Source organism: Pseudopipra pipra, chromosome 5 (genome assembly GCF_036250125.1).
Source record: "Pseudopipra pipra isolate bDixPip1 chromosome 5, bDixPip1.hap1, whole genome shotgun sequence".
NCBI lineage: Eukaryota > Metazoa > Chordata > Aves > Passeriformes > Pipridae > Pseudopipra > Pseudopipra pipra.
This window is the reverse complement of record NC_087553.1, coordinates 72,664,575-72,692,268: the sequence shown is the minus strand read 5'-3', so window position 1 is coordinate 72,692,268 and position 27,694 is coordinate 72,664,575. Positions and strand designations below refer to the sequence as shown.

Sequence of the window (27,694 nt, the reverse complement as noted above, 5' to 3'; positions counted from 1 at the left end):
AAGATCTGATAATAATTTTGTCCTTCATACTCTGAGCATGTTGTTCCTTTAAGACATTCCAAACAAGAGCAAATCTTTCCTAGAAATCATCTTGTGAAAAGGTACACTCACTGTGGGGGAGAGGAGGGATCAGGGGGATTTTGTACCATTGGGGCACTGTGTGTGTGTTCAGATGGGTGAAAGTGCAGAAAGTGATCCCAAATTAACCCAAAACTCCAAAGAAACCCCCACTCATGGTGAGAATCCCAAAATGAACCCAATCTAGATGAAAATCCCCAAGAAACCCACACCTGGATGTGAATCTGAAATCAAACCCCAAACCCCCATCCAGATGAAAATTCCAAATCCACCCCCAAATGCTCATCCTTATAAAACCCACAAATTTTCCCTATGCAGGCAGAAATCCCATATTGATCCCCAAGTCCTCATCCAGATGAAAATCCCAAATCCTTATTCATGTGGGTGGGAATTCAAAATCAACCTACAAACCCCCATCCAGACAAAAACTTACAATCCCTCACAAGTCTTCCCCCCAGTGAAAACCCCAAATTCACCCTGAACTCCAGTGAAACCTCCCAGTTCACCACTATGCAGGTGGGAATACCAAATCATCCTCACTCCTGCCATTCCAATGAAAACCCTAAACCCTCCCCAACCCCCCAGTTCCAATGAAAACCCCAAACCCCCCTATGTTCCCTTTCAAACCGCCCACCCTGACAAAACCCCCAAATCCTTCCCAAGTCCTCATCCTGATGAATATTCCAAATCCCCTCCATGCAGGCAGGAATCCCACCACCCTGATAAAAATCCCAAATCCACCTCTAAACCCAGTGTACTCCCCAAATCCCTCCATGTAGGTGAGAGCCCCAAATTCACTCCAAACCACCCTCACAACAAACCCCCAAATTCTCCCCAACCACTCAATTCCAATGAAATCCCCAAATCCCCCCATGTAAATGCAAAATCCCACCGAAACCTCTCACCCTGACTAAACCCCCAAGTCTCCCCGTGCAGGTGAGAACTCCAAATCCCTATCCCAAAGAAACCCTCCATTTCCCCCCATCAAGCCAGGAGTCCCAAATGTCACCCTGAAGTCCCCAATCCAATGGAAACCCCAAACCCATTGAAACCCCTAAATCCCCCCATGCAGGTGAGAACCCTAAATCCCCCCAAACCTCCATTCCAACAAAACCCCTAAATCCTCTCCAACCTCCCAACTCCAATAAAACCACAAAATTGCCCCATGCATTTGAGAACCTTAAATGCTCCCAAGCCCCCATCCTGATGAAAACCCCAAACCCAGTCCAAACACAATGAAGCCCCTAAATGGCCCTATCCAATTGAGAACACCAAGCCCCCTCCCAAATTCATCACAACCTCATAATTTCTATGAACTCCCCATGCTCTCCCCAAATCGCCCACCCTGACTAAAATCCCAAATCCCCTCATGCAGGTGGAACCCCAAATACAATCCCAAACCCCAATCCCAATGAAAGCCCCAAGTCTCCCCACGCAGTTGAGAACCCCAAATCTCCCCCATACCCTCATCCTAAAGAAACCCCAAATCCACACACATCCCCCAATCCCAACGAAACCCCCAAATCCTCCCATACCATTAAGAACCCCAAATCCCTCCCAAATCCCAAACCCAACGAAACCGCCAAATCCTTCCCAACCTCCCAAATCCAATGATACCCCTAAATCCCCCCATACTGCTGAGAACCCCAAATCCCCCCCAAACCCCCGTCCCAATGAAACCCCCTAAATCCTCCCCAACCTCCTCACTCCAAATCTCATGCAGCTGACAGCCCCCAGCCCCCCCAAACCCCTATTCCAACAAAATCCTCAAACCCCTCCACACAGTTAAGAACCCCAAATACCCCCTCACCCCAAAATCCCAACGAAACCCCCAAATGCCCCCATGCAGTTGAGAACCCCAAATGCCCCCATGCAGTTGAGAACCCCTAATACCTCGCACACCCCCATCCTAACGCAACCCCACATCCCCTCGGCAGGTGGATCCCCCTCTCCTCATCCCCCCCTCCATCCCCATCCCACCGCTCTCTCTCCCCGCTCCGGGGGCGGAGGCGGGGGCGGGTCGGGGCCGCTCCGCGCCTCCCCCGGCGGGGAAAGGGGGGGCCCGGGCCGGGGCCGGGGAAAGGGAAGGGAGGGGAGGGAGGGCAGTGGCCGGGGAAGGGAGGGAGGGTGGGAGGGAGGGCATCTCCCGCCCGCCCCGCCGGGATTGAGCGCCGGGAGAGCGGCGGGACGGCCGGGAAGCACCATGCGGGCTCCGGGGCTGCTGCCGCTGCTCCCGCTGCTGCTGCTGCTGCTCGGTGAGTGCCGCCTCCTTCCCCGCTTTTTGCCCTCGCCGTGCCTTTCCCCCACCTTCCAGCATCCCTCGCCTTCTCGTCCCCCTCTGTTTTTCCTTTTACTATCGGCGAGTCTGGAGGAAAACGATCCAGGGGGGGGGATGCTGAGCGCCCACCCGCCTCCTGAGTCCGGCTGATCACCCCGCTTAGCCAAAACCCGAGCGCATCCAGCCCTCCGCGGCAGCGCAACTTCGGGTGCAGGAGCCGCAGTGCTGGTTCGCTCTGCAGCGGGATGAGCCAAACCCGCTGCTTCCCGCTCGCATCCCTGCCCGGGCGCTGGGGAAACATCTGTCTTGGGAGAGCGATTTTTTAGGGTCCCATCGAGCAAGGGGGGGACCTTGGGTTCGGCTTGGTGCGGCTGTTCTTGCAGTGGTCCAGCGCTCCGGGTGCTGCACGTACCGAACACGAGCCATCACCTCTGACCGTGGAGATGGCGTGGGAAAAGAGTGCGGGGTGGGGGGGAGAAAGCAATTCCCTGTTGGAAGTTGATGGAGGAGTTGGAAAAAGGTTAAACTGGAGACCCCTCGCTGTGGGGCAGCGGTGGAGCCGGGCGGAATGTGTCGTGTCGGGGAGGTTTGGGAGTGGAAGCAGTGCCTGGGGTCCTGCGATGGTGTTGGGGTTCAGGGTCTGGTGGGTGATGGAGTGGGAGCTCTGGCTCTTTGGTGGGGTGTATTGTTGGAGAGGTGGCCAAAAAAACACATGGAAAAGTAGCAGGGAAAGGAAATGCACTGATTCTTTGGGAAGTGAATAAAGGTAGGGAGGAGTGGGGTGTTTCTTCCCTGTAATCAAAGAAGACAAGGGAGGTGGGAATCTAATAAAATGAAATAGTATAAAATAAAATAAGAAAAAAAATAGGAGAAGGTGAAATCTTGCTCCAACCCCTGTCTCCCAAAAGAGCCTCTGCTGAGCTGAATGTGCTTTTATTCAAGGTAACAAAAGCTGGAGGAGGCTCCGGAGGTAAAAGCACAAGTGGAGGCAGGGCCCTAGGGATTTAACTGTGGGGTGAATTCCCAGAGGTCTGGCTGAAATCTCTGCCTGCCTGGTTTTTTTCTGTTCCTCTCATGGAACTCACGGTGCCGGGGGTTTGGTGGGTGAGCAGGTGTGAGCCCCCATCTCTCCTGGATGCCAAGGTGGGCTTGAAAAGAGATTTCTCTTCCCCTTAAAGCTCAGGAAGGTTGAGTGTCATTAATATATTGGCATAAAGTAGGAGCAGTTAACACAATTTTCTTGTGCTGGACAGAATTTAGCTGAGTTTAGCTGACTTTGCCTTCTCAGAAGGTTTTGTTTTGTTTTTCAGAATGGGGCAATAAATACTCTGGGCTCGGGACAAAACAGGCTTTCAGTGGGAGGATGTGGGGGGACCTGTTTCTATAACACTCTCAAGCGATCCTATTACACCTTTCTCAGAAATTAATTAACTAAATCCTTGAAAACAGCATTTTCTGTCATTCGTTGCTGCTCTTAAGTTCTGAAATAAGCTCCTTAGAGATGCTTTTATGTTGCTCGCTGGGTATTGGCACCAGGATTTTCTTCCTTAGGGGCCAAAACAGGCATCCCAGTTTGCTGGGTGTTTGGGCTTGGAGTCTCAAGGCTGATATCTCTGCAATCATCTGAGCTACTCAAAGCTTAAAATTCATCTTTTTTTCCCCTCCTTAAATGGGAAGAAGTTGAGTCTGTAAGTGAAACTGCAAGATTTCGAGTATCTTAAGAAATCTTAAGAAATTGGGATGGTGCCTGCATGATTTGCTCTCCTTGAACTGGATGTGAAATGGGTGGGTGAGCGGGAAGTTGGGATTTTGGAGTATGTTTTTGGAAGGTGACAACCTCTGTGCGTGGGGCAGAGCAGAGTCAACGCAAGGTTACTGAAGTTTTTTAAAGGCAGCTCTTTTGGGCACAGCTATTTCTCTAGAAATACTGACTTCCAGGCTTGTGGCATCCCAAACCCCGGATTCTGCAGAGATTCCCTCTTATTTCCCTCCTTAAATCAGGATAAAATCAGCTTCAGACAAGAGTGTACAAGAGATGCAGCAAACATGGCACTGGGCAAATAACATCTGTAAATTCAACCAACCAGTGAGTGGCTCAGTTACCCATTACAGTGTCTTCATGGGATATTTAATTTTATTTACTCCTTCCCCATATTGCGTCTTGTATTCCCACATATTGCGTCTTGTATTCCCACAGGGGGGTCTGATAACAAAATTGCATCAGGAAGAGAAAACCAATTCTTTTTATTCACAGAGGATTCAAAAGAGCCACAGCACAAACCTGTCCTGGGGGCAAAAAAGAACAGGAAGGGGCTTTGCTGGAGATCAACCCTTCCCCGGATCAAAACAAACCTCAGATTGATGGTTTTTAAATCCTTGTTGCCAAAACACTGCTTTTCATTCCCAAAGCTGGGCTGGCTCCCTGGTACTGGGAGTTCCCTGGTACTGGGAGTTCGTGTTTGTAGAAGACAAGCTGTCAAAGATGCGCATTTTTAAAAAACCATTTTATCCCTTGAATACTAATCCTGACACGGGAGGAGGCAATTTGGGGCCATGTCTCCTGGAGAAGAAAAAAAATGGTTAACCTGAGGGTTTCAGAATCAGCAGCGAAGCAGAGTGTCTTCTTAATATATTTACTGTTGGAGGAACTTTGATAAGATTTTTGCAACCTTTTTGCAGGCTGTTTTAGCAGTGCGGTGTCTTCGATTCCCCCGTGGCAAAGCAGGCACAGTAATAGTAGCCTGGGGCCTGTTTGGAAGGCTTAATTAAAGAGTTGTTTGTAAATCATTTGAAGATCTCTGGATGAAAGGAACTGGAACCATGCAATATGCTGATTTAATTCCGGAGAGTTGCTCTAAAGGTTTGTGACAAGGAGGTTGGTGATCATTCATGTTGGCGGTGACGGGAGACCGGCTGGAAATATCTGCTCTCAGCATTTCTAGGGAGGCTGGGGTTGCACTTTGGTTATTATTTACTTTATAAATCATGTATTTTCTCTCCCCATTTGGGGGAGAGAAAGTTCTGGGGTGTTTTGGGGCTCAGGCCATGGGGAGTGATGGAGGTTATCCATGGCCAGTGAGGATCCCTCTGCTGTGCTGCGCCCCTGTGAGCGCAGAGAGGAGCTGCTGGGGTTTAGGTACCCCAAATTTTGCCCCCTTCTCCATGATGCTGGTCTGGGTGACCTCTTTGCCCTGTCCTCAAGGACCCACTGCAGTACCCAGAGCCCCCCCTGGGGGCTTTGCAGGGCTGGGGAGGATGGGGTGAGTGGGATTTCACCCTTATTACAGAGTGATGCTCTGTGGAGGTGAGATCCTGCTGTAACATCTGCCTGTGCTATGGGAGCTCAAGCACCAAGCCCAGGTGCCTTCAGCTTTATCTCCAGGGGGTCCAGGCAGCAGCAGGACCAATCACATAGCAAATCCACCTGTGGATGCACAGAAATTCCTCCCTTCCCACTGCTGATCTGATGGGGAGTGACACAGACAGAAACACGCAGGTTGTGAGCCTGAGGATCCGCCTCACCCTCAGTTCTGCTCCCAGCCTGACAGCGCTCTTGCATGACCAACAATCACCCTCAGCTCCGAGGGCTGAACACCACAGAGGGTTTGAACTCTGCAGGAATCCAGGTGGCCCGGTTTGGTCCATTCCCCATGTGCAGGAGTGTGAAATCTCCCCAAGCCTCCGAGGAGATTTCACGCGCTCCTGCCAACTTCCTTGTCCAAAGCCTGTTTACGTGCTCAGCTTCTTCCATAACTGGCCCATCTCCACCTAAGGATGTTGTTTCTGAATTCTTGCAATGCCTGCCCTTTCCTTCACACAGAGCTCCTGAGCAAACCTGGCCTTTTTTTTCCCACTCTAAGCCATGCAGAGTCATCTGGCATTTGTTGTTCTTCAGCTACCTGTGCTCTGTCTGCTGCAACCCCCAGGGCTTTGCTGGATACTCCACATGTCAGAGAGCAGTTCTTTTGGACTTGGAATTCCCAAACAAATCCGCCAAGTCTTTCTCTTGCAGTTTGTGAGACAGCCAGGCTCAAGCCTGATTCTGCATGGGAGTCTTGCAGGTCCCACTGCATGGTGGGGTTTGGGGAAGTGCCACCCATCTCCCCCCAAACCCTCTCCATCTGCCCTTGGGGCTTAACCAAAAGAAAATCCCTATTTTCCTCCTAGAATTACCTGGTGTGTTGGTGTCCCACAACCCAGAGTGAAGGTGCTTTCTCCTGTTATTTTGGAGGCTTGGGAACAGTTTGTCTGAGCTTCATCAGGTTTTATGGCTCTAATGTATATTTGTTGTAGAGCTGTGCCGCAGCCTTGTTCTCTTTGCTCTGGAGATCCTTGAGGAAACTGGGTGGAGGTAGGAGGGATGTGCTCTGCCCATATCACAGCTCCAGTTTAGAAGTGCCTAAATGTGCCATATCCAAAAACATGTTAATATTTGTGCTAAACAACCCTGTCTGAGAAGGTAGAGCTGGGGAGAAAAATACGATCTTCCCTGTTACTGTACAAAAATCATATATGAAGAGCTGAAAAGCTGTTTAAAGGACTGTGACAGAGTTTCTGCCTCTGTCTTTCCTGTTTTTTCTTAAACTATGTGCTGTTTGGTGGAGAGACCGTGTGGTGACTGGTCAGGGATGGGGAGAATCTCTCAGCTGGGGCTGCTGCAGGACAAAGAGCAGTGAGAAGTGTTCAAAAAACAACTAGGCGTGGTGCTTAGGGACCTGGTTTAGTGGTAGACCAGGCAGTGTTAGGTTAATGGTTGGACTCAATGATTTTAGAGGTCTTTTCTGACCTTCCATGGTTCCATGAAGTTCTGGTGAGCAGGGGACTGAAATGCAACAACAGCTTTCCATGGCCAGAAGCAACCGCGCGACGCTGCAAGAGCAGAAGGCACAAGCCACAAAGAGGGTTTTTATCATGAGACCCACTAAATTTGGAGCTTTGTGCTGTGATTCAGGAGGAGCTGGTGTCTTTGCACTGCTTGTTTTCTACCCCTTTATAGTGTGACAGCCTGGGGCCACCAGATGCAGTGGTATTTTTCTTCAAGGTGAACTTCCCGGGGGTGGGTATCAGTGTCCTCACCTCCTTCCACAGCCAAGGCAGAGAGTTCATCATAGAACCACAGAATGGTTTGGGTTGAAAGAGTCATTAAATATCATCCACCCCCTGCCACGGGCAGGGACACCTTTCACTAGACCAGGTTACTCCAAGCCCCATCCAAACCGGCCTTGGACACTTGCAGGGATGAGGGCAGCCACAACTTTTCTGGGCAACCTGTGCCAGGGCCTCACCACCCTCTGAGGAAACCTGAAGTTCCCTAAAGGATGATTCAGTCTCCTTCAAGTTTCTTGGTGGCTTTGAATTATAAATAATGCTGGAAATAGTGAGTGTCTGGGAGAGTCTTAGAAAATGCCAGTAGTAATGTTACTGCTTTCTGGAAGTGCAAAACTCTGGGGTGGGTTATTTTGGGTGACTTTTTGGGGGGGTGCATGGACATATTCACTTGATTTGAGCCCCAGTGTGTCTCAGAGTCAGCTTTTGGTACCAAGTATTGCTCCCCATGGAAGTGGTCGCAGCACCAAAGCTGCCAGAGTCCAAGAAGCATTTGGACAACACTCTTGGGCACGTGGCAGGATTCTTGGGGTTGTCCTGTGCAAGGCCAGGAGTTGGACTTGGTGATCCTTGTGGGTCCCTTCCATGTCTGAATATTCTGTGATTCTGTGAAATCCTTTTGGAACCAGAAAGTGCCAGGATGCCCCATCAACCCTAAAGAGAAAGAAAACCCTCTCTCCTTCAAGACTCGGAGTGAAGTTGCTCCGAACTCCAAAGGCACCAACATCCTCCAGTGCCTATTTGCTTATTGAGCCCCAGGCCTTGTTGATGAAGGTTTTCTCATCACTAAATGTGTCTGTTTTGCAGATCTCTGCAGCTCCTGCTGCTCTGCATGTTGCAGGCACCTTTTCTGTCCCGTGGAAAACGTGTGTCTCACAGCTCGCTTGGCCGCAGGCCAGGGGCGCTCAGCAGGCACCGGTGACACTTTGGTGACAAAGTATTGCAAGGAGACAGGGAGGATGCAAACATCTTGTTAAAATTAACTCAGTGTGGCGCCTCAATGCCCTGCAGAGAGCAGAAGGGGTGAGGAAGGGGAATGAGCCTTTATTTTGGGCTGAAGCACCTGCTTTTAGAATGTGCATCCACAATAAACCAGCTGAGGGAAGGCGACGTTGAGGTTTGGCTTTCAGCAATGGCTTGACTTGTGCATAACGTCCAAGGTTCCGTGTCCTGGTGTAGTGCTGGGGCTGGGTGGTGGCAGAAAGGCACTGGGCTCCAGTTTGGGATGAGCTGGCTTGTGGAGGAGGGGAAATCTGGGAGTCCCAGTATTGCCAGCTCTTCTGTAATCGGAGACAAGTTGCTTCTTCCTCCTACTGAGGGACCCAAGGTAATGCCATGTAGGTTCAGATATTTACCCAGGGTGTTCAAGGTTGGAGCTGAGCTGTTCTTTAATTCAGCTGCATCCTCTGAAGGCAATTTAGATGTGTCTTGGGCTAATTTGTCCACTAGAAAGGTTTGTTTCCATATATGCTCCTCAACATGATCCAACGTTGCACCAAAAATATCCAGAATCTGCTCCTGGAAATACTTACCATAGAATATACTGAGTTCTAAGGAACCCATCAGGATCATTGAGTCCATCTCCTGGCCCTACACAGGACACCCCAAGAATCACACCGTGTCCCTGCTGTTGTAGAACAGTGTCTGTATGTGCTTAAAAACATCAAAAAAAAAAGGTGTGTTTCAGGATTTGGAAGAACGTCTTGGTGGTGGGTCAGGAGTGCACCCTAAAGGCTGCAAAATGAAAAGGTAAATAAGAATATGATCCTTGGGTTTAAAATCCAGATCTGTGTTTGATGCCAGGTTCAGGACAGATCCTTGGAAATAGGCAGATGGGATCTGTGTTATAACCTCCTCAAAAATGGAAAAGGGAATTTTTTATCTCTGAGTTGGTCCCATTTTAGATGTTGCTTTGAGGTCCAGTTGATATTCTTAGCATCCTTAATAAAAATTGCATTAATCCAGAGCCTTTTTCTCTGTCTTACAAACTCTGTGTGCAGGGAGCTTTGGTCTGAGGCCACATGGCTCATGAGAGTGGTGAAAGGCAGAAGGAAGGTCATTTTGCAGTGGAAGAATAAGGCCTTAGTTATTAATGGCAAAGGCTGAAATTTTCTCTTGCAGCCTTAATTGATTTTAGCAAATTTAACTGGAAGAGAAGGGAGAAATTGGCTTAGAGTTATTAAGCTGTAGTGCTTAAATATATATTAAATCTATTGTAGAGAAATGAGGAGACAACCTTGTCAGACATTTATTCTAAGTGGCTTCTGTTAGATGAAGGCAAAGAGAAAAATGCCAGATCTCTAACTTTGACAAAGGGGACTTGAAAGGCTCTTCAGAAAGATTTGGAAAAACTGTATTTGAGAAAGTCCTTCTTTGAAACCTAATAGCAAAGACCACTTTTTTCTTTTTTTTTTTCCCTCCTCCCTGGAGTCTGAAGGCAGGAGAGTGAGATAAGACATTCCACCACGTAGGCAAATGGGGGGGGGGGAAAAAAAAAAGGAAAAGTTTAAATGATACTGCTGCAGGCTGAGGGAAGTGGAGAGCTCTCAGGGTGACCATTATATGCTGCTTATCAAGATACTGCAAGCCTTGGCTGTGAGAAAAAGCAGAGTAGAGTTAAGGAGATGCTCTGTGCCAGCAGGGATCTGGTTAGCAGTGGTTGTGCTGGAATAACATCAAGTAACCAAGGTCTTGGGGATAGATAGATATATTTATGCTAAATAAGCAATAAAGTTGTCTTGGTTGGACATTTCTAATTTATTAAGCAACAGAAGAAATGTTTAAAGCAAGGGTAAAGGGAGCAAGTTTCTACCAGGTACTAGGCCAGCTAATAAGTAGCACCCTCAAACCAGGCTGTGATTGCTCCAAACCAGCTTTCTCATGAATGCATTTTTTCAGTCATCACTCTCTGCTGGTGCCCTGATTTGGTTTTGGAGCCTAAAGGAATAGAAATAACAAATAAATAAATACAAATTTGCTCCCATGGGTTTCTCTTGGCAAAGTGGAGAAAGTAGCAACGTGCAGTAAAAGCACAAAACGGCCCCCTCGTGTTTTTTATTTTCCTTTTTGTTATTTTTTCCTTCTAATATGGGTTTCATTTTTACCCTGATCTGGCTGTGAGGTGTTTGTGCTCTCCACTGCCTCCTTCTGAGGCCACATGAGTTTATACCAAGTCCCAGCAATGCCATAAGCCCCCCAGAATCCCACGTGGCAATGAAAAGCTGTGATGTGTGTGCGGCAAATGGGATGAACCAACAATTCTGGGGCTCCCAGAAAAGCCTCATCCAACTGAGAGACAACAGGGCAAATTATAAGCAAAGTGGGACATGGCATCACATCAGCTGTGAAGTCAGAAAGCAAAAATCACCCCCTCGAGCCCATTTTCCAAGTATGCAAGAGTTAATCTCAGCCCATCATCACTTGGGGTAATTCCTATGCCAAAAAGGCCATGAGAGGTGTCAACCTCTTTGGCATAAGGAATAAATTTTCCTGTCCTGATCAGTCGTGTGGAATATTGTGGGGGAAAAAAAGTTTAGAGATTAATACAACACTCTATTATAGAAAATTATTTTGTTTCCTTAAAACTTTCCCAGATGGCTAAAAAAAGCCCTCAAGGCTCTCAGTCTGTGTGATTTTGGAGGCTTCTAAGATAGTTCCTGCCTATGAATGGCACCAATAAATCCCCATTAACTTCATTCAACGGGAGGACGATCTTTTTTTTTTTCTCATTAAAACCTCACAAAGGGTTCAAAACCTCATTTTATGGCAGGGTGCTTTGATTTAAATTGATGTGGCTTAAATTATGAATTTTAATCACGACTTAAAATACGGCAGGAGAAAGTCAGAATTTGAATGATTTGATTTTAATCATGTTTTTCATTTACAATTCATAGCTACATCCCTTCGGCAGGGCTAATTCTCCTCATTGTAAAACTTGGAGATTTACAGCCCACTCTTGCCTTTCAACTGTGTTTTCCAACCAGGTTGACACACTCTTGAACATATTTGTTCAAGCAATTTTATAGCCTGATGCCTCTCTCTCTTGATTTCTAATTTATGCATCTCCAAAGTCTTCCTTGGTAATGATGAATAAAACTAATTTTGGGTTTATTGGTGGAAAACGCTCTTTGCTTGTAGAGGAAATTGCTGTTAAACTGACAGATGCAAAAACAGCATTTAAAATTCCTTTAAGTCACATCAAATAACCCAGGGCCTGGTTACCTAATGAATAAAGTTTTCAACACACTTTTGAGTTCAGCGCCGAGCAATTCACTGAGCAAATCTCAAGCTTAGCGATGGGGTTTATTTCATGACTGAAATGAATTGTTTCATGTCCCTCGAGGATTCTGAACAAGTAGGAGTTGTTCCCTTAAAATTCACTTCTACTGTTTAAAACGGGAGAGGAAACAATTTTATTTTTCAGCTGCCAGTTTCCAATTGTTTTCGCAGCTCGGAATTAACTGTGGATGGAGCGGCTGGCTGTGTCTCCCCTTGGTCTGCAGAGGGAATTTCAATGGATAGCTGAGGTTTATATGTGTAACTTCTGACAGAAGAACCCCATGCTGAGTGTCTGGATACCCTGGATATCTGCCCATAGTGTGGGCAGAAGGCAATTAAAGGAAAGAGAAGCAAAAATTAACGAGGCTTCCTTTAACTGGCTGCCCGTTTTTTGTCCTGCATCCAAATCCAATCCTGTTTAGTGTTAGAAAATCCAAGTTCCTCAAGTGCCATGAGTACCCTGCTTGGGTTTGGTCTTACTGAAGTATATTTAATTTTTTTTTTAAATCTGGTCTTTTACAAATTAGGAAGAGATTTGGCCTTGACAGATCGTGGCCCATGGCAGGGAGCACACCCATTCCCAATAGGACAAGCCCAGACTGGAAAGATCCTTCTTGTGTCCAGGGGACCAACATAGCCTAGCAGATCCTGGTGGGCCTCCATCCATTCACAGTGCATGCCTATCATGGCAGTTTGGTGAGGATGGCAGGGATAACCTGAATTCCCCCTCTTCTTTCCCAAGTAAAACACTACTCATGGACAATTCCACAGAGCCTGGTGAATCCTGGATCTCCTCATCCAGCCTATTTTAATGCATCTCCTTGCTGATCCAACATGAGACCATTTTATCCAGCAAGTCTGAGAAATAAAACTTTACTATTTAAGGCAACAATCACAGGGGGTGGGAAAAAAAGAAAATAAAATGATCTTGAGATGATTGTGATGCCACTCCTGCCATCACTGCTGTGCCACTGCCAGTGACATGGGTGTTCTGTTTCTGCCAGAAAACATCAGTTTAGGCTCATAAAGTTCCCTGATAAGCTGCAGTTGAACCCAGCCTAAGGTGGAGGATGCACTAACAGACCCTGGGCAAGACCCTGCAGCCCTCACTCTGCGTTTGATTAGCCCAAATCCCTCTCAGGGTGTTGGGAGGAGCAGCATCCCATGATGGCCATGGGAGCCAGAGGCTCTTTCATAGTGAGTGGTTCTCCAAACCCGGCCTATAATTTACTATCTCACCCCAAACCTTATTTCCTGTGGAGTTTTCCAATCAGGAGAATGGGGTGGTGATCAGCAATTCCTAATGAGGGAAAGGATGGTCAAAACAACCACTCCTCTGGGCTGCACAGCGAAGCACAAAGCCTGTCACCCACCACTGCCCACGTTACCCACTTCAGGTTTCTCCAAATCATGGCTTCAGTTTCTGGGGGTGATTTAGGGCAGCTGAGCTGGGGGGAAAAATCTTTTATTTTGGCAAAGCAAGTGGCACAAAAAGAAGAAAGGCAGACCAGTGGGAGGAGGGGGAAATGTAGCCATGTAAGGTGGGTTGGTGGCAGGAGAAATAGGGGACCCCATGGTCAATATGTGTGTTGTGTGGTCCTTTATGAATGCCCTTTAGAGAAGGTTGGGGGGGAGAGACAGAAATCCAAACTGATAGGATGAAAAAGTGAAGAGATTGTTTTCTGCTTTAAAAAAATCCAATTTTTTGTGTGCTGCTGTTACCCATCTGGCCACGGGTGTGCTGGGTAAAATTCTGGGGGGTTTAAAGGACTTTTGGTGGCACAGGGAACCCCAAGGGAGCAGGGCTTTCCCTCCCCTGATCACATTAGGAATGGGATTACAGCATCTCATCAGCATCTTGCCCCACCAGCAGCTCCTGCAGAACCCTCTGCTTGCTCTCACTGGCCAGTGCAGAATGTTCCAGCATTGCAGGACATAGTGTGGACAACTGGATAGGCCTCGAGATGGGTGGAGAGCCCCAGCACGATGCTTATTGGTGAGAAAGTTGGGGGGACACTGTGGAGAGAGGGTGTATTTTGGGCCAGACCCAAAGCTCTGGAGGGTGTGGCTGCTGAGGTCCCACTGTGCAAACTCTCCGTGTGCTCTCACACAGGAAAACCCCTCTAACAGTCCTGATAAAAAACTGCAAAATGAATAAATAATAATTTTTAAAAATCGGAAAACCACCAAAAAGACGCCGCGTGTGCCTTGCGGGTTTGAGGAGAAGCGCTGGGGGGCCGGCCGTGCCGAAGGAATGCCGGCTATTTCGGGGCTGTGTTTGTGTTTGAGCTGGCGGATGAGGGTGGCAGCTCCACTCTTTGTCTTCCGTGAGAGCATTTTGCGTGTCTGGCAGGACCACTCCAATCTGATTAGGCGGGGGCTCGCTGGAGGGGGGGTGACAGCAGCGATGCCGGGATGGATGTAAAGCTGCTTTCCCTGGGAGCAGGGGCTGCCCCGAGCCTGAAACACAGCCCAGTTGGCCTTTTAGGGAGGGGTTCCTCATAATCCAGCTCAGAAGCAGTTTTGGGGCACGGGTTTATCTCTGTCTTGGCTGGGAAAATTGGTACCCTGAGGCGCTGGAGGAAGAGGGTTGATAAAGCAGATGGTGAGTGGGACTAGCACTGGGAAACCTCTGTAGGAAAACTGGCTTTGAAGCCGGATTTTGGAAAGCACTTTGGGGATTCACTTTATTTACTCCCATCCTGAAGGCTGACGCTCATCACAGTGGGGGGCTCAGGGAAGGGAAGGGTAAGAAAAGTGCAGCCCGTGAGCTGTTCCCGAAAGGATTTCGGCTCAGTCTGAGCAGGGGCACTCACCCTACTGAGGGACAGGAGAGAGAAGGGGTAATAAGATTTTGCCTCTGCCCAAATCCGGCAAGACCAGATGCTCACAGCCTGTGTCTGAAGTAAGAAGTATTCCTGATGCAGGAATTTGTTTCACAGAGGCAGGGAAAGACCCTCGGATCCCTCAGCTCCTGTTTTTAAGCAACAACTCTGTTCTTTGCTGAGGTGGACAGATGTGCCTGAGGTGCCTGTGGGCAGATTTCCCATATTTCTCCTCACAAAAGGCTTGTTACAGGAGCTTGGTGACACCTGGACCTCTCAGGACTTTCCAAAGTCTAAGAGTTGTACGTCATCCCAGCCTGCTCAATCCATGGATTTTTCCACGAAACTACCCAGAGTGGGGAAAGGAGGAGCCCTCTCCTTGATAATATAGATTAGGAATAATGCATTTGTTTTGTAGCAATGAAGAACAACTTTTGGAGCTGATTGGGTTTGGATTTGAGCCACCTTCCCAAGGGTGAGGGTCTAACATACAAAGGTCCTGCTGCTGTAACTCATCTCCATCACATTCCCTTTTCTCCAACACTATTCTGCTCCCATTTGGGAGATCTGATCCAAATCCAGCAGCAACACAGAACTTGTCCATCTGCTGCATCCCCCCCAGTCCCAGAATGCAATGCCTGGCTTCTAGCATGGGTGTCCCTTTTATTTTGCTACTGTGCTGTGCAGAAATTTGCTGGACAAAGGACTTGGTGCTGTTGATCTTCAAGGTTCCTTTCTGTGATTCTGTGGTGATTCTGTGTCAGGTAAGAGGGGCCAGGAACATGCCTGCACCAGAGAGCAGTGTCTGTAGTAGGTAGACTTGCAAGTTATTAATTATTTAAAGCAAACAGTTACCAAGAATTTAAAGCAACCAACAATCAATTACTGAGAATTATCAATAATCACTGCTAGAAGTCATTGTTTGCTTTTGATGGCTCAGCTCTTTCTTGCCTCCATGCTCAGCAGGCTCAGGGCTTGCTTTCTTAGTGGTGTTCAGCAGCATTTTGTCCAGATAATAATTTCCAGAGATGTCAGGATGAGGTGGGGCTCGGGGCAATGGGAGGGTCTTTTTGCACAGCTGATTGTGCTTCTCCAAATGTGCATTTGAAATCTGTGTGTGGATTTTTCAGTCGTCACTTCTGCCCTTCCATAGTCAGGGAAGCTCTTTTCTTGTATCTCATAAAACTGGGTGGTTTCTGCAGCAAATCCATGCTTTGATTTGGCTAAGGGTCACTTGCAAACCTGACAGGGCTGTTCATGTAGCTTCAGCCTTCCCCAGTGTAGCACATCCCCCAAGTGGGGCTGCATTTGCTCTCCCTCCAAACTCCCCACTCCTGGATTCCAACCAGCAGCACCCACTGAATCCCAGCTCAGTGCTCTCTCCCTCCTCTGCTCTGCCGATGCCCTTCTGTGGGTCCAGTCACAGACCTGACCTGCAGTCCCTGCCCTCTCTTCCCATCCCCAACCCCACTGTGACTCCAGCTCAGTTTTCTAAAGGAAATGTCCAAGCTGACATGACGGAGTTTCACTGCTGAGCCAAAAGCAGGATCTGGTCTCTGCTGTCTGGGGAACAGAGGAATTTGAATATTATCAAGCCCAGCCCCACATCCCACCCCTGCACCCAGAGCTGCTGGTCACCTCCATGGATCCCCTGCAAGGTGGGAATTCAACCTGGTGTTTGCAGACCTGATGGCTGCTTTTAGGAGAAAGAGGAGGATGATTAACAGCAGGGAGGGGATGCAGCTCCTTCTTCCTTCCTGCTTCCTTTGCTCCCTCCCCTTGCCCTGCCATGGCCTGCCCTGCAGCACAACCTCCGGGCACTGCCCTGGAGAGAAGGGTTTTGGTGGCAGGGAGATATTTTGATGGCAGGAAGATGCCAGCAAAGCCCTGAGCTCAAAAGGTGACATGGACAGGGGTCTTTTCCAACCAGGCCACTGCGGGTGTAGGTGTTGCAAGCTTTCCTTCCCATGAGATATCATTTAGGATTTTGCTCCCTAACCAGTGAATCTCTTCATACTCAAACTCGCTACCTGCACTTACCTGTCCAGGGAGTCTTTGAGGAGCTGAGTATGGCCACTGTGTCATGCTGCATTTGTATTATAGATTATATTTTTTGGCTGTGGTTTCTCAGCACGCAATGCCATTGAAACCCAGCGAGTGCAAAGCTTTGGATCCCCATCCCGGTGACATCCCGCAACTTCCCATGCTCTTCTGCTCAGCTGTAACCACGCAGGAATCTCACTCCTTGCTGGGCTGCTGGGTGGACAACATTGTTCCCCTATTGAGTCATAACAATGAGGTCACTGGGCTGGAAAGACAATGTCATTCAGCAGCCAAGAACCCAGCTGGCTGATCCCGGTTGTGTCTCATCTCCTATGACAAAGCCACATTTAATTGACTAATTAAAGCCTTTGCAGGCTCCATCTTGGAAGGGGTGAGCAAAATAGGCATTGTTCTTTGTCAGCATTAAGTCAGGCCAGTTGGTCGATTAATAAGCAAGACCTTTCTTCCTTCTCCACTTTGCTACCTGCTGTGGAGGCCTGGATTCCTGGTCCTGGCAATGGGAAAACATCCTCAGAGACAGCCCACCATGTGTTTCAGGGCAAGCTGTCCGAATGAGGACCCAAGGACCTCAAGAGAGCCCAACCAAAGCCCACTCTGCTCTGAGGTGACCCAGCTCAAACCACTGTTGTGGACTTTTGTGAAGCCTTTTGTTGAACACTCAATATTTGGGGTTCCCAGCTCCCTCTAGGAGTTTGATATTGCACCCAAACCTGCAGCACTGGGGTGCTCCCATACTCTGTACAGCCTGCAAAGACAATTTGGTCCACTGGCTGTGGGACAAAAGCGTTTTTCTCCCCATTTATGGGTCATCTTTCCCTTTATGCACATTTTGGGTGGTGCAGGCCGGGTGCCCACAGCACAGGCAGAAAGCAGGGACATGTCCAAGAACTGGCACTGTCCACAATAAATCTCTGCTTCCCTCAGCTGAGCACTCCTGCAGTGCCAGGGCCTTCACCACTCTCTGGATGAAGATGTTTTGAGCCCTGAGACCAACAGGCACTTCTGCTCTCGACATTTCTTGCTCTTATTGCCGATCCGAGTAAGATCATCCTGAAAATAGCGAATAAATGTGCCCTAAGGGACCTTTCAGGGTAAGAGCTGTTTCGTGCTGCTACGTTGCCGTTTCCATTAAACCCTCATTTTTCTTTTTCCGCCCTCAATGTGATTGTCTTACATCAGATTTATCTCCTTTCTTGCTGCCCAGGCCCAGCTGAGCAGGGTGTATGTTTACCACGGCCGGTGTCCCAGCCCTAAAGCACAGCAGCCGCTTCTTTTGAAGAACATACAAAGCAAGGAAGAGGAGCAATTGTTTGGGAGGAAGTTGAACCATAATGTAATAGACTCCCATGGGATTTACTATTAGTAATTATTTGTATTGCTCTGGCACCTCACCAAGGTTGGGGCCCCGGTTAGAAAGGTGCTGGACCAGCCTGTGAGTGAAGACAGTTCCTCTATCCAAAAACTGTCCACTCTTGCATGTAGAGATGGGGAAACTAGGACAGGGAGAGGTTAAGAAATGTAATGAGGTTTATTCTGGAGAGTTGTGGCTGAGCAAGGGTGTGAGCCAGCACATAGTGCTTCCAGGAGCATCCTTCCTCTCTGGAGGTAAATCCTAGAACGTGGAATCATAGAATGGATTGGACTGGGAGGGACCTTAAAGCCCATCCAGTTCCACCTCCCTGCCATGGGCAAGGACACCTTCCACTAGACCAGGTTGCTCAAACCCCATTCAACTTGGTCTTGAACACTTCTCTTAGTAAAAGGCCACTGAGTAATAAATATGCTGTGCTGGAGAACCTTTCGTTGGGACAGCACTGAAAAAGATCATCACTCACTGTTCATGCCTTTAATCAGTGATTCCTGTGATCATGTGTATTATTTTAAGGAGGGGAAGAGCAGGAGTTGTTGAAGAACACAAGTTCTTCAAATAGAAACTGAGTCCTAGTGGTCAAGAAAAACAAAATAAAGCAAAACAACAACAATAACAAAAAGCTAAAATGGATATTCTTTTTTCTGTAAAACCAACTGTTAAATAATGAGGCAATTATGAATTTGCCAACAATAGAAGTTGATCAGATTACAGAGCCTGTAAAGCCAGATCGTCACTGGAGCCATTTGGTGGGAAAGAAACTCAGTGCCAGACAGTCTTTAAATAGTTTTGAATAGGAGGGAGGGTTTGCTGTGTCCTTCCCTTCCTAGGCTCTCCCCACCTAAAGAATAGCACTGAGCCTCCTGCCAAGTCCTCCGTGTCCAGTCAGTGCCCAAAGGCTCAACTCGCAGGCACAGCTACATAAATATATGTAGGTGCATATGTACACATGTGTGTATATATAGAGCTCCCAGTTATCCAGGAAGACCCCACCCTGAGGGAGGTGTGGGTGTGGAACTGAAGAAAAAAAAAGGTGGGACCCAAAATAGCACCGACACACAAAGGATCCCAAGGAAATGTGGAGCTCTCCTCACGGCATTAACAGGAAATCTCTGGGCTGCTGGCTCGGTAACCCCGGCTAGCCAAGGTCATGGGGGACTGGTCGTGGTGGGGGGACAGATCCTGACATCCATCTTCTGCAGAAACATGGAGTGAGGGGGAGTGGTGGCAGCTTGTGTGTCAGTGAAGGTTTGCAGGTGTCCCAGATGCGCCCACAGACGAACCTGTCCCCAGCACGGCCTGAACGACCAGCAAATTCTCACTGGGGGGGGAGTATTTAGCTAGGAATCACCCAAAAGTTTACTTAGAGAGGTTGGGATGCTTGAGGAGGTCACCAGTGCCTGTTGGATGTGGCTCCTACGTCACTTGGCATCAGTCATGTCTTTCACCCCGTCACATCACGGCGCCTTTGAGTCTCGATAGACCAAAAATCACAGAATCATAGAATGTCTCAAGCTGGAAGGGACTTATAAGGATCATCCAAGATATTTCAGCTTATCGCCTTTGGGTCCATCCTGGCTTGGTGGTGGGTGACGTGTGAGATGGGCTGGGGGAAGCAACATGACTCACGACCCCAAAAAAGGTCAAAAATAAAGTTGCTGCTGGAGGGCGTAAATTTGGGCCGACCTGTGACTCACCAAGGGTGCTGGGAGCACAAAGGAGGGTGAGGCTTTGGGTCTTATCGTGTCCCCACCATCTCTTTTCCGCTGGTCCTTTCTGCCCTCGAGGTGGGCGAGCAACCTCTGAGTCCTGCCCAAGCCTGGCCCTGGGGGTCTGGCCACCTCCTCACCAAAAACCTCGGTGGCAGGAGCAGGCAGAGGCTGCTGAGCGAGGGCGATTCCTGCTGTAAATCTTCGGGAGAGGTGGAGAGGAAAGGGAGGTGCAAGGAGCAGGGGACACTGTGTTGCAGCACCACAGTGGTGCTGTGCCAGCACAAACTGACCTCCCAGTCACCCAGCTCCAGTTTTTTTTCCCCTTGTACTGAAGCTGCCTGTGACCAGGCTGAGGTCTCCTTATTCCTTTGGGTTTGGAGTATCTCCTCTTCATTTCTGACCTTCAGGGCTGCAGGTTGGACCTGCTCCATGCTGGGCCTGCAACAAGTGTCAGCCTCCAGCTGAGGGTGGAATCATCTGTATTGATGGCACAAGTTTGGGCATGAGATCCCTGCTGCTAATGCCAGCTTTAATGCCCCTCTGTGGTCTGGCTTTGCTGGGCTGTGAGATCCCAGGGAAACCAATAGCCCCTATTTGGTTTTGGGGTTAATCCTTTTCCTTTAAGAAGTGACCCCACCACAAGACAGGGCATGTTCCCTCCGCTCCTCTTCCTCACTGCCAGATTAGTGGGATACTCATGAAAAGTGGGGGCTTTTTGGCTGCAAAACCTCTCCACGGGAGCTCTGCTCTGCAAGAGCCCTGTGGCCCTCATCCCCCATGGATAAAGTCTAGACACATCACCGATGCTCGGCGCCCAACTGGAGTGACATGAGATGTGACAACTCCTCCCCGGTGCCCGCCAGCTGGCAGGGCTTCAGCTGGCAGGATGAGTAGCTCAGGGCCAGCTCCATCCCTGCGTGGCTCAGTGTGAACCCAAATACGAACCCAGCCAGCTGGAGAGGAGAGCAAGGCGATGGATTTCGTGTCCCCGTGCCCCTCAGCAGGACTGGGATGGTGAGCCCACCTTGCCCCTCTGTCCTCCTGCCCATCCTGTCCTAGAAGACAGTGGGTGATCCCACTGCCCTGTGCATCCACTCCCCAGTCCTGTGGGGACAGTGCTCTGTCCACTCTCTCCTTAATGTCCTGTTTTCCTCCACGACAAAAACTGAGTAAAACTGAGCTCCAGGGAGACCTTATTGTGTCCCTTCAGAGGGCTTGTAAGAAAGATGGGGACAAACTCTTTTACAGGGTCTGTTGTGATAGGATGAGGGGCGATGGTTTCAAACTGAACAAATTGATTGTCTAATCAATTTAGATTAGATATAAGGGAGATATTTTTTATTGTAAGGATGGTAAGATAGTGGCACAGTTTGCCCAGGGAGTTGATAGATGTCCCATCCCTGGAAACATTCAAGGCCAGGTTGGATAAGGTTCTGAGCAACCTGGTCTGGTTCAAGATTTCCCTGCTTGTTGCAGGAGGTTTGGACGGGATGGCTTTTTTCTGGCATCAATCAGAGCTTTCCATGCCCAGGAATCACAAAAGGCCAACCTCAGCCAGGGAGGCAAGTGTGCCCCGTCCCTGATGTTTGGTCAGTGCAACATCTGGGAGCTTTTTTCTGCAGGGACCATCACCAGATTTCTCCTGAATTAACTTCCTTAAACTTCATCAGTTCCCTCTCGTCAGCTTTCAGAGCTGAGGAGACTTTAATTTGATTTAACCTACTTCATTTTGGCTAAATTAAATAAAGAGTGATTCGAAGCTGAAACAAGAGTGGCCACCTGGTGGGTTGTGTGCACTTTGACTAATCCACTCTGAAATCATACCTCCTTTTAATTTTAGATTAATTTTTCTGAGTACCTCGGTGTAGACAACCCATCAGGCTGAATAAAGATCAGTTCCTGTCTCGCGGGCTCACGTCCTCCCTCCTCCTCAAGTTGTCTGGAGCGAAGTCCTCCAGGAAAAGCCAGCCAGGGAGGATTCATCTTTCTGGGGTGGGAAGCATGGGGAGGAACTTTTGCTATGTCTTAATGAATAAATCTGCGTCCCCAAACATCTCCACTGGTGAGCAGCAGCTCCGCGGCGGGGCTGGAGAAAGGAGGTCAGGTCCCCAGGAAGGGCTGCTGAGATGTGACAGCTCAGCCCTCAAGAGCAAAGCAGATGCTTTGACCAAGGAGCATTTAGTGTTGGCTTCTCCAGAGCTCTCCTTCCCACCACCCTGCCAACAGTTTCACAGCTCCTTAGTGCTGGAGTCAGTTCATGGCCCAGCCTTCAACTTTGGAGAGAGGTGGTGAACTCCTTCAAACCTGAAGAAAGATGGTGAAGCTCCCTCAACCCTCTGAACCTCTTCCACACCTCTCTGAACCTCCCTGGGGTTCAGAGTGAGGTGGTGAGGGAAGCTGGGTGGTCTCCTCATGGAGCCAAAGTGGAATTGTCAATCTGGTAGCTTTAATCTTCTCTCCATCCTTCTTATGGACCTGAGATTCCTCTCTAAATTCACACAAATCTAGACTTTTCATCTATTTACTTTTTGGTTTTAAAAAGGTTTTTTTAGCATTTGTGTTTACTTGACAAAAGCCTGAAAGAGCATCCTAAAGACTTACAACATTGAAGTTATGCAAGAAAACCCCCGGATATTCAGTGTATAATCAAGTCATGTGGTCTTAAGAATTTCTGCGGATTTCAGTGTTGTGTTGATTCTCTTTTGAGACAGAGGTACCTGGGCTTTACCTTGCTGCAGAAAGACTTTTCTGGCCCATTATTCAGTGTAAATGCTGAGTTTCTTCCAAAGTCCTGGGTGACTTTTGCAGGAAAAGAGGGGTCTTGGGGCTGAATGTACCAGACATGGTGTCCTTCAGCTGATGGGTGATTGATGCTCAATCACTGCCACAAATCCTGCTTCAAAGCAGCAAGGTCATCACAGGATAACTCCACTCTAATGGCATAAAGGACTCAGGAGAAGGACAGGAGCGTGGCCACATTCTGTGCTTTGAGGGTCTGGTCAGGCAGGGATGTGAGGCTTTTTTTGGCTCGTGCTCCCCACGTTTCCGCTCCAGCGGCTCCGCCACCATTTCCTCCACGATGAGGTGTTTCTGTTCAGGCTGCAGAGCCCCCAGTTCATTTTGCAGCCTGGGAAAGGTGCAGGACTGGAGCCAAGCCCCTTAAAAATCCCATCAGCTCCTGGTGGAAATAGGATGTTTCCAGGCTCGGTGATCAAAAATGTCTGGGGGTGGCGTGGACAGAGGGGCGCGCGTGTGTTTGTGTTTGTTTGCCTCCCTGGCAACCTCTTGTGAAGGATTTCAGAGCTTTCATTTTCCACAGTGGTCTTCCTGTCTCCTTTTGATTATTTTTTCATCTTTCCCTTCACTTCTTAGACAGCTACAGATTTTCCATGAGAAGAATCGTGGAGACACAATCCCAAATAGGATGTCCTATGTTTATCCTTAAGAGAGGCTGGACTGGTGCTTCCTCCCACTGCTGGCATTCCTCACCTCTGGCTGGGGCTGGCCATGGGATGGAGCACGGCCTGGGATTAGACTTGAAGATCCTTGTGGGTCCCTTCCAACTCAGCATCTTCTGTGATTCTGCGATTTGGGTGAAACGTGTCTCTCGTCACAAATTTCTGGTAAAAACAATCTTTGAGGGGAAATTCAGGAGAGCATGGCATGGAAGACATGGCAGTTCCAAGCATGGCATGGAAGACAATTCAACAAAGTTTTCAAGAGGGTGGGAGTGAGGAACACTGAGATACTCCTGCTCCCTCAAACCCACTGTGTGGTCATTAATTAGTGCAGCAAACAAACCCATTTCTGCCTCCCCAGATGTGGTGTTCAGAGGCACCAAGGGATCAAGGAGGAGATGTGTCAGGGCTGCAGGGGAAGAGGAGTGTGGGGAGATGTGCCTTGGGATGATTATTTTTAATATTTGTCATCCTTCCAAATGAAACAGCAGACAAGCTGAGCTGGCTCAAATACTTGCAGAAAGAGCTGATGGGGAATTTGTTAATGAAGCAGGTTTCTCATCAGAAAATGCCGGTTCATCAGAACCTGGATTCTGGGGACATATGTGGCAGTCCTGGCAGGAAAAGTGTATCAGGCTGTGGATGGGTTTTTTGGTTGAAACCAAAGAGGTTTAAAGGCTACTGTGTGAATTAAATAAAGTCAGGCAGATCTAACAGGAGAGACAGAGCAGCCAAAGCTTGTGTGAGGTTTGGTTCAAGTCCTGCTTCCTGGGCTTCAGGGTTACCTCTACTTGGTAGAAATAGGGACAACTTAAATTTTTCCCAGTTCTGGAAGCCAAATGGCTTTTGGCTACTGTAGGGATGTGACTGACTGCAAAATCCTGCAGACTGGTAAGAGTCCTCAGGATGATGCTGAAATACTGTGGGGACATGCCCTAAATATCCAGCCAAGGGGTATCTCCAGGCTGGCAGTAGAGGAAAAAGCCCTGGATGCTCCTCTCCATCTGGAGATGAAGCAAAATTGCTTGGGGCTTGAAGCACATCCACTTTGCCCACCTCCATGTCCAGCCAGTAAGGGTTTGTTGGGAAAGTCTTCCAGAACAGAGGCTGTGGGGCAGGTTCCTTTCATTTGACAGCAGAGAAAAGGGCAATTGTCAGCATTATTGCCTTGAGCTCTCTGTCACTTGCCTGCAAGATCTAAACAGCAGCAATTTGAAGAGTCTTTTCAACAGAGTCTTTTCACAGAGGGGTAAAGAAGGTTCCCTACTGAAAACAAACCCAATGGCTTTAAATCAGAGTCCAGGCATCCTCGTTTTAGAACCATAGAATGGTTTGGGTTGGAAGGGACCTAGAGATCATCCCGTGGGCAGAGACACCTTCCACTAGCACCAAGTGCTCCAAGCCCCATCCAACCTGGCCTTGAACATGTCCAGGGATGAGGCAGACCCAGCTTCTCTGGGCAACCTGTGCCAGGGCCTCACCATCCTCACAGTAAGGAATTTCTTCCCAATATCCCATCTAACCCTGCCCTCTGGCACTGGGAAGCCATTCCCTGTGTCCTGTTCCTCCAGACTCTTGTCCGAAGTCCCTCTCCAGCTCTCCTGGAGCCCCCTTAGGCACTGGAAGGGGCTCTCAGCTCTCCCTGGAGCCTTCTTTTCTCCAGATGAACACCCCCAGCTCTCCCAGCCTGGCTCCAGAGTATCTCTGAGCATCCTCTGGACTTGCTCCGGCAGCTCCACATCCTTCTGATGTTGAGGACCCCAGAACTGGAGGCAGTTCTGCAGGTGGGGTCCCACCAGAGCAGCATAAAGGGGCAGAATCCCCTCTCTTGACCTGCTGCCCACAGTGCTTTTAGTGCAGCCCCTTCCCAAGTGTTACTGCAGCACTAATTAGGTCTCATCTTTAATATTTTGCAGAGCAATTCTATCTAAGCTGTTTTGCAGCAGTTCTTATTCTGGCTGGGTTTTGGATAGGATAGACATCCCTGCCCTGGATAATTGGATTAGAGTCTAATGCTCTGGCAGCTGCTGTTGGACCTTTCCCCATTCCCCATTCCCTAACCCAGGAAGCCAAGTTGGTCTTTGGCCTGGGTGAAACTGTTTTATAATGCTGATGGTGAGCCTGGCAGGAAAGGGGTTGGGTGATGCTGGTTTGGAAGTGCATCTTATGAGGTGGAGAGTGCCATTTTTCAAGGGTGAAAGGTGCTGTGTACACTGACAGCATCCTCATACCACCTCCCTCACCAAAATCCCAGCAGGCAGCTCAGGAGGACAGTGCTGTTTGGATCCCACCTATCCCTGAGCTGATGGAAGGGAGAGAGCCCTCTGCACAGGCAAAATTAAAAGCCTTGTGAGGTATTTGCTCTGGTAGCCCAGCTTAATTCCAGGATAAATAACACTGCTCTGTGATATTCTGCCAATCTGATCGCTCTCACAGTTTCAAAAGGAGGTGACAAATTTCCTGTCCTCTGCAGCGACTGGTCCCTGCTCCACCTCAGACACGGCTGCATTAAAACACTCCTTTTGCCCAGGAGCTTCTTGTGATGCAAAGACAAGTCCAGGAGCCTCCTCACTGGCTTTGGCACACGCTCTTCCCTAGGAAAGGCCATCCCTGGAGCCTCAGCCCCCACTTTCCCTTTGATGAACTCAACCCGTTGCCCCTGTTCAATCAGGAAAGGCTGCAAAAAAGGGGGAGGAAAATAGGAACTTCCTCGGGCCTGGCTCACATCCCTTCCCCTTCCCCGGGTTGCTCAGGCTCCTTGGCTTTCTCATCCCGCCTTGGGAGGAGCAGGAGCCGGCTGGCGTAAGGCTCTGAGCCGGGCTCAGCCCGCCGGAGTGGGGTGTGTCACCCACCGTTTCCTAAGTTATTCTTTTGAGTTTCCTTTTCTCACTATTAATAGAATTTCAGCCAATATCTGAGCTGTTGCAACAAGGCGGATGGGGGAGGGGGGGGAGAGCCGGGGGAGGCGTTACCAAAATAGGAAGCGGGAAGCTGTTGGGCAGGGAATTAATCAGAGGAGCTGCGTGGAGAGGGAATTAATCGCTGGCTTCGGGTGGGCTGATGGGAGGATGGACAGGACGTGTCCTTTCACTTTGTGTTTTGCACTGATTTGATTCTCTTTCTGTGCTCCAAGCCATGACCTTTCCAAACAAGCTTCTCCCCCGAGCACCTTCCCCAGCCTGCAAAACACCACGTACCCACTGCACCGAGGTTACAACCAGAGCACGGTTTAACTGAAAGAGAGAAGCTTTAGATTAAATATTAGGAAGAAATTCTTCCCTGTGAGGTGGGGAAGCCCTGGCACAGGTTGCCCAGAGAAGCTGTGGCTGCCCCTGGATCCCTGGAAGTGTCCAAGGCCAGGTTGGATGGGGCTTGGAGCAACCTGGGATAGTGTGAGGTGTCCTTGCCCATGGCAGGAGATTGGAAGTGGATGATCTTTAAGATGCCTTCTAACCCAAACCAGTCTATGATTCTGTGATCAGTGGTGGTGCACAGCAGCTCAAAATTCTGCCTGTAACTGCTGTTGCAAGGAGCTGTGTTGGCACAGACCAGCACATCTTTCCTTTTACATTTGGGGTGGCTCTTCAAATCCCATCAGCTCCTGACCAGAGAACTCCCACACCAGCCCCATCCAGGAGCACCCACGGTGGCACTTCCAGCCTCCCAAACGCTGCTCACTGCGGGCCAAACAACCCATCTGGATAATTAGCAATAAGGGAAAGTTCTCTCCCCTCTGGGGCTGTCCCCATCACAGCCACACCATATCCCAGGCACAGTCATGGGATGCACATAACCGGACATGAAATCATGTTTATGCAGGGGACTCATTTCCTCTGGGCTGTTTGGCCGCCGTGCTCACGGATGCGCGTGTGGAGGGCTCACCCTCTCCTCCTGTGGGTCTGCCCCACTCCCAGCACAGAAGGTTTGGGTTTTCTGAGTGGCCCACGTGAGAGAAGAAGTGCAGACCAAAGCTTCAGACTCACTGCAACCAGTGCTCTCAAAATACCCTGGTATATGCTCTATTCCTCTCATTTTCCCCCAAATGACGAGTTGGTGACGGTCCAAAAAGTGAAATCAAAGAAGTGGCCTTGTCGTGCCAAAATGCAGCCAGGAAGGTCAGGGGCAGGTAGTATTTTTTTTCTGCCTTTTGGAAAACAGGGTGAGGGACCCTGGCTGAAATTCAAGTGAACTTTCTTTTGGAAAGGATCTCCTCTGGGTGCAGGGAGTGATAACTTGGAGGATCTCCTCTCTCATGGTATGTGTTAAATCCTTTTATCTCCGTGAAGGGGTCACTTTGTTTCCTGCAAAAAGACTTACTGTATCTTTTGTGAGTGATTTTCATGCTGAACGGGCACTGAACATAATCCTGTCCTGTCTGGTTGTTCTTACCACCAGTCTGTGGTCACAGGGCTTTTCTCCTCCTTCAACCAGATCCTTTTTGATTCCTCTGTTGAGCACATTTGTCAGGCAATACTGGCCACCAGCCCAGGCAAACAGGGGCTTGTTACCAGTTATTACCCCTGGGT

The 27,694-nt window shown here is 49.0% G+C and overlaps 1 protein-coding gene across 4 annotated transcripts in view; it reads left to right on the top strand.

Annotated features, from left to right (window-relative positions):
* The first annotated feature begins 2,197 nt into the window (after positions 1-2,197).
* The window catches only part of PODXL (podocalyxin like), a 43,854-nt gene continuing 18,357 nt past the window's right edge, over positions 2,198-27,694 (top strand). For all 4 annotated transcript variants that reach the window (XM_064656586.1, XM_064656585.1, XM_064656584.1 and 1 more), the window contains exon 1: positions 2,198-2,333. In XM_064656586.1, coding sequence (XP_064512656.1) covers positions 2,282-2,333 — 52 coding nt within the window. In that variant the 5' untranslated portion in view covers positions 2,198-2,281. The remainder of the gene's footprint in view (positions 2,334-27,694) is intronic.